This window comes from Protopterus annectens, chromosome 1.part0 (genome assembly GCF_019279795.1).
Source record: "Protopterus annectens isolate FY-2018-M chromosome 1.part0, PAN1.0, whole genome shotgun sequence".
NCBI lineage: Eukaryota > Metazoa > Chordata > Ceratodontiformes > Protopteridae > Protopterus > Protopterus annectens.
In genome coordinates, this window is record NC_056725.1 from 1,622,339,306 (window position 1) to 1,622,346,996 (window position 7,691).

Sequence of the window (7,691 nt, forward strand, 5' to 3'; positions counted from 1 at the left end):
CATGATTTTGGATGGTAGATTGATAAGAGGCATTATACAGGACAAATGGAAAATTTTAGAGGGCAATCAATTTTGCGACGGTCGTCCCCCACCCCCATTTTGTGTATAAAAATCAGTATAATTTAAAATTATTATTTGAGAGGGTGACAAAAAACAGAGAAAAGGACTATTTTACACACAAACAAACCATTTGGTATGCACAAATGTGGAAGTTGTACCAATTGTAGGTACATATTCATCATTTCCACTCTTCAAGCACCAACTAAAACTACACCTTAAAGCACAATGGTTATGCCCATGTACTAACCCAGATTAACACTAACTGTAGAGTATACTGCTTTTTCCCCTTCTATAACCCACTAGTGGGCAAATAAACCCTCCGCTTAGTTAATATTATAGTTTCTTATTTCTTTCTTATTACGTGAAACTTACTTTGTACATTTCTAAATCCCTACTCCTGCTCCTGCCACTTTCATTGTCAGTTTTTCTATTAATGACACCTATGCTATATATGTGTAAAGTTCTAAGTAGGCATAATAATTAGTTAGAGCTTCTCATCTCTTCCCCACTCTTCTGTATAACAAATGTCAAACCTAACACCTCAGATATATGCTTCTCAAACTACTGCATTGCCAAAACCTGCATTCATGTTTTTCTGTTGATGTTAGTTCCTTCTATGCTAACCTACAGCAATAATGTATTTAATAATTTTTTAGCAGTTTGTGCTTTTACTCCTTGATTCTAGTTTCTACTATGTTAGTCTGTAGCTTTACTGTATTTGTATTTTTAACATGCATTAGTTTTATGTTGCTGTATTGCTTTGTATTCCTGTTACATTAGTTTAATCTTGGAGCTTATCTCCCCGGGCCTCTACTGAAAATGGACATGTATCCACTTGGACTAGCCCAGTCAACAAATGTAAAATAAAATAAAATAAATAAAATAAAATAAATATTAGAGGGACCTTTTGTAAATTTGCAACATTTGCCACACACTATTCCAGTATCAGGTCATTTTAGCTGCAAAACCAAAGGTGTGGTGCACATTGGGTTATATTCTCATTGTACTGCATTTTACATCAGGATGACCACCCAGGCTCTCTGTGCCAGGATTAAACAGTACTACTACAGCATAAAAAAGAAGGATAGTAGAAACGCGTTTTTTAAACACACCTTGAAGTGTCCCAACTATAAGTTTCTGTTTTCAGTTCTGGAGCAGGTAACACATCATATAAAAGGTGGGGATTTTAAGACAGAGTTGGAACAAAAAGAAGCACTGTGGCAGATCAGGTTAAACTCTGACAAAGCACCCGGTTTCAATGATATAGTCAACATCAAGTGTTTCTTAAAGAACCGCAGGGTTCACTTGAACAAATAAGTTTTTAACAGATGTATATGTCTTTAATAGTTGAGTTTGTGATGTCACTTAATTGTGGGATGAAGATGTACTTTCTATTGGCTTACAGATATTTTTAAACTGAAAGTTTTTTACAGTTGAATGTATTGTTTTCTGATGAATTCTAATGCCGAAAGTGGAAAATAAATTGTTTACACTAAAATTTGTGCCTCTTGCTCTCAGTCTAAGTTTCAGTTCTTGTGATCAGTTCAGACATGTCATTCTGATTTTACATTTATTATGATTTAGCTTGAAATGCTACTGTATAATCTATTCATCAGCTAAATCGGTTTCTTGTGCATTCTTTTGTCTGACATCCCACTAATAGATTATCAGTTATGTTTACAACACCTAACCTTTCAGTTATTTAGGAACATTTATTTGGAACACCTCTGATGCTGGTGAAATACCAAAAATAAGTTTAAGGAATCTGTACTTTCCTAATTGTGTATTAAATTTACACAGCCTGGAGCATTGTTTGTCTAGATATGTATGCTAGAAAAACTGGTTTGCAGCTCTTACAGAAAAAAAAAAAAGTATCATTTAGCATTTTGGAGACCACTACTTCAACTGTAAGCATTAGATAATGCTCTCTTTAAATCACTTTATTCAGATGTTATGCATTAATACAGATGTAAAGTGTGTCTTTCTTTACAGCAATAACCCAACTATTCACCATTAGTGTTGCTTCTAATTTTATCATGTGACATGTAGGCTATCAAATCTGTTGAGTTCCTGTTCAACTTTATTTCTGTATGATATGAGAAATTTTCTAAACGTATGTATCACTAGCACAAAATCAAGTCATGCAGAAGATTATTTGTATGGCTTTGCCAATTTCTGAGGTGCCTCTATGACTGCATGTCATATTCACACCATTTAATTTTATATATTCCTACCTTCTTACAAGCGACATGACTAAAAGTATTAGAATACTTCATCTTATTAAGTGCAATTGTTTTAAAAAAGAAAACTAAACATTTTTGTTTACTTTTGCACACATATTGACAGTTTCTAACTTGATGATGCTGCCCAATGGCAAGTCAGAATTGGTTAACAATCTACACAAAGCTTTTGCTTCAGAGACATCCAGTTGTTTAAATGAATTTTCTGACAATATCTTATAAAATATTATGCTCTATACTTTAAATTCTACATTCTGCCCTTAAATTATCAGTATTTCCAGCAGTTTGGCCTGTATTCCTGTGTTACTCTTCGTTGATTTTTCAGATTTCACTGTAGAGTCAATTTCATTTCCACATTAATAATCAGAGTTGTTGGTAGGCATTACTCGTTTCCATATTTCTGTTCAGCAAAATGCATGTTCTTTTAAAAACACTTTTTTTTTCTTTTTTTTTTTGCACATCTTGGGGTAATGTCACTTTCAAGCACAAATTCTACAAACCTCATTAAATTCAGGCCAATTGCTCCTGTCATGTTTATAGCCATACTTTCAGTATGACTGAATTCAAATTGTACAAGTATTTAAATGGACTATATTCTGAATACTCATGTGGTCCTTTTTTGTCCATCTACAACGCATCCTAAATATTTTTCTAATTTTACCTTATTATTTGACTAATATTTTGTTTCACGTGCACTCTTTTACCAGTTAGTGCTTTTATTTGTGTACTAGTAATTTCACTTGCAGTGCACACATTCCATGCTTTTAATAAGGCTCAGTTTTGTTTTTCTTAAATGCCTCCTTCAATTTCATAACTTCTTATGCCACAAATTACTCTAGTTCTTATTAGAGAGGCATGTAGTCAGCTCTCCAGATTCACAGTCAGTGGCTCCATTCTTCAGATCAGTAACATATACATCTATAGTTTCTATATAACCTTTTTGTTATCCCTCCTTTACACCATTCACCTGGCCTGAATCCCCGAGCCCTATACCCATGCTGGGTCTAGCAGCAGATCTCCTACCCCCTCCAGACTTACTCTGGTATTGATGAATCATGGATTCATGGATCTTAAGGTTGTCCTGGGGGCTTGGCCATCTTTACATGCATCCTGGGGGGTACTTTTATATGCCTTACATACTCCCTTCTCCACCTTCTATGCTCATCAACTACATCTAAGGGCAACTCCCTCTATGGACCACACCTAACCTTAGGGAGCATTTTCAACAAATGCCCTCCCACCCAAAACGGGAATGCCCATCCCTCCTTGCCACCCGATCAGCTGCTCAAGCTGCTAATCAAGCCTGTGTCAGCTGAGCTGCAGCTATGGCTTCATCCCCTCTATGTCACTGCAGCAGCCTACAGTTTCTATATAACCTTATGCTCTTACAAAGAACAAACATTAAATAAATGGCAATTTTTTTCATGGCTGATAGTAAATACTGATTTTTTTTTTCTTAAAGTGCACCTATTCTCTCTTTCTCTTCTTTAAGAAAAGCATAAGCGTTAAATGCTGCTCTTCAGATTTACTAACTGTCTGCTAATGCTGCAGCCTTCTGATCCCTTCTGCACGTACCTTCTTAAATAATTATGTATTGAACTATGCACTCTGCATTTTTCTAAAATTCTTGTCTTGAACAGAAGTAATGTACAATACATGTTGGCATACTCAAAACTCGGATGGTTTCCCTTTACCCATGCCTTGTTTTTAAGAACTTTATTAAATTCTTACATTTCAGGCAATGACATAAGTACACGTACAATAACAGAAAAGAAAACAAATTATAGTAAACATGTTTCTTTATATGTTCCTTTTAACAATTATCATTCACTCCATTACACAAATTGCTCAATTCCTTCCTTCCTTTAAACCTCACTCCTCCTGCTAAACATTATTCTACATTTATTCTTCACACAAATTCCATTAATTTCTATCTAACTTTCTCCATCCCTTTGATCCCGCCTCCAGTTCTTTTATCTCCTTTAAGTATTCAGTATTTAACTTGTAGGAGGTTTAGATTTTGGTTTCCATTTTCTAGTAAGCACTTTTTGGTAGCCAATAGCATTGAACTTAGTAAAGCCCTACCATATTTGGGCAATTCAAATCCTTGATACTAGCTCAAAAGAATAATTTCCTCAGTTACAACCATTTGTTCCCCCAAACTTTTCTGGCAAAGCACTCTGCAGGCAATTTTGATATCTGCCAACTTATTACACTCCCCAAAGCATGTTCCTAATTTTCTCTTTCTTTGTCTCATCACGCCTCCAATATTTGTTATCTGTCTGAGAAAAATCCCCTGAAGCCTGTTTGAGATATAAAAATACATACACAAACACTTCCTTGAAGAAATCTTAAACTTCCTGGACTTTGCTGCATACTTGGGAAGCATTTAAATGTCCTCACATTGTTCCTTTCTATATTGCCTTTCCATTTTCTCTTTTTCCAATCTTTTCAAACCTCCAAAGACTAATTCTTATACTTATCATGCAGTTTTTATATGCCCTACTAATTATCCCCTTTTCAACATAAACTTCTGTTCTAGACTTAATAAACAGAGCTGGAACCCTCTTACACATTTTTCTTTGCATATAACAGTCACTGGCAAGGAAGGGAGTCATTAACCTTCTGTCCAAACTACTGTGTGGCCTCATCCCAATCTATTACCTCTTTTTACTTGTTCCCAATATCTTGATTCTTTTGTTAATTTTCTCCCATAAATTCCACCCACCTCTTGCCTATTTTCTATATCTCAATTGCAGTCATCCCTATTTGTAAAATCTCTTTTCTCCATTCCTATCTTGGCTTAGTTCTTAGAATAATTTTTGCTACTTTATGAATACAGTATTCTGTGTCATAATTTATTATTCTCATTAAGGACCTACATCCACAATCCAGGTCTTTCCTTACTTATCAACCCCCCCCCCCCACCACCACCACCACCACCACCATTTCATCATCACCTTCTATTTTCTTTTATAACCTTCTGCTTGTATTATGTATATGAGCCTTAACTACATAGTTCTAAAGTATCCTTTCAAATCAGATAATCCTTAAACACTTTGTTCTATGGGGAGAATCAACTTATTTCCCTTAACTCTTGCACTTCCCTTCCTATATAAATTCCTTCAACTCTTTATTAATCATGGTTCACAACTTCTACTCTAGTTGATAAAAATACAACTGACCTATATGTAAAACTAAAGGGGCTAGAAACATTTTCATTGCTTGTATTTTTTTACTTTCCATATCTATAATCAAGACCTTCCAGCTTCTCAGTTTTTGTATTATCTTTTGTTTAGTCTCTTCCCACATTAGCCGCCATTATAGAATCCTTTATAATCCAAACATCTAATTAAGTCATTTTATCATGTCCCCAGAAATATGGGTACTACTGAACCAATTCATGTGTGAATACATAGTTTATCATTACAGCCTTTATTTTATCTTCATGTATTTTATATCCTGAAAAGATCTGAACCTCTCTTAAATGTTCCACAACACCAAAATGTTATTTTCTGGATTTATCAAGAACAAAACTGAATCATCTGCAAACAGAGATATTTTTTCTTGATCGTCATACTAGTTATGTCCTTGAATTTGTAAGTTCCTTATTTTCTTGGACAATGGCTCTAGACATAAAGCAAACAACAAAGGAGAAAGTGCCTATCTGGTTCATATGTTCAAGTACTGCATTTGAGTAGATATTTAATAATCTAATGTGTTTTCAAGGCACATTTGCACCTTTGTTGAAAAATTCTACTAGAATTCAATAGGAAATGTAATTATGGACATTCTCAGTCATGCAGAGATTGCTGTAGCTACTTGCCAGACTTGTCATGCTGTAGCTAACAGCCACAGTATGCTTTCCATTTGGTATATACTATGATATCAAATTCAGCAGTTATAACATTACAATGGCACACACTTTAATAGCACTTCGTGAGCAGTTCTAGGTATACGTTAAGCATTTTCTCAGTGAATCTATGCAGAGTAACATAAAATGAGCTTGGAGTCCTGTCTAAGTGTGTTAACCGCTCAAATTACAAAAGAGTTTGTCACATTCTCCTACAAATTTGTGGCCATCTAGTTCTTATTGTATATAATTATATTTTGAATCTATAACAGTTCTGTGTATCATAATAAGTGATTGCAGGCTTGACTGAAAGCCACATCACTAAAATTACATTCAGTGACTTTATTTTCTTGTGGTAGGCAAAGTCCTCCACCCCTGCCCATGCAAAGCGCTATGCACCATTCCATGCCTTATTTACCCCTATTAGCAATATAATTACCTGAAGGGTTGTTGCAATACAGAGTAGAGAATAACTCTTCCTTACAGTAACCTATTTGGAAGAATCAGTGTTTTCAGCAAACTGGCCAAAAATGCCAGCCTGCATGGGTGACAATGGAAGAACTGACAAGGTAACACATATTCCAGTTAATGTGCTCTACATAGATGCCTACTACTAGATTAGATGAAGCCTTACTCTAAAGTACAATAATTTCTCTTATGTTACAGTTTAAAACTTTTCTAACCAAATTAATTTTTTTCTAATTATTATCCAAAACTGCAGAATGTCAGAGCAATATAAAAGTCCATATGAGAAGACCCGTGAGAAGTGTGAAGACTACATCCCTTGTGACAACTATGCTGCCCGGTATGGCTACAGAGCTGCCATACAACATTACTTTAATAAAAGAAAATTTGAATGAGATCAGTCTGTATAAAAAGCTTTTGCTTCTGAACAGTATCTATTTACAAATGTGTGTGTATGTATACTACATTTATTTGTTCTTTTCTATAAGCACTCTTGTACTTTAATAACCACAGTCATGTGTGTAATGTTGCTTTCTGGAAATCAAAGGGGGTCCTGCAAACTATTTTGTTTCTTTAACATTTGTATTTGCAGGCTCATACTGTTTAGGAATCATGGTGTTGAGCTTATTTGAATAAAACATTACCATTCCACTTAACAACAGTTTATTTGATTTCATAAATATGAAAGCATATATTACTCATTAATAATGAAAATACATTTAAAATGAAAAAGCATTCATCAGCATGAATTCTATAACCCAAGCAACTTCAGCACTGAACAGTTTTCAATTTTTTTGCTCAGGACTAGTACTCATTGTTAAAAACAAATGTGTTACTGTATGTGTACTGACATTATGTTAAGAAAGACCATGGACTGCAGATAGGCCAAAATATGCATAGCTAAAACAAAGCCTCTTCATAGCCATGACTAATTCCACATCCTGTATGAAGAGGTAGAGTATGAGTAATGGGCTAGTTACAGGCAGACTATAACTTAAAGTCATCAATTTATGACGCTAGATGGGTTAAGTACTTTACTATGTTAGTACAGCACTGCACATTTCTAAGCCATT

General features: G+C 34.7%; 1 protein-coding gene across 1 annotated transcript in view; it reads left to right on the forward strand.

The window, feature by feature from the left end:
* LOC122799229 (matrix Gla protein) overlaps nt 1-7,274 on the forward strand; it is a 187,738-nt gene extending 180,464 nt beyond the window's left edge. Inside the window, exon 5 of the mRNA XM_044068155.1 lies at nt 6,875-7,274. Within this exon, the coding sequence (XP_043924090.1) occupies nt 6,875-7,013 (139 nt within the window). The 3' untranslated portion in view covers nt 7,014-7,274. The remainder of the gene's footprint in view (nt 1-6,874) is intronic.
* The last annotated feature ends 417 nt before the right edge of the window (nt 7,275-7,691 follow it).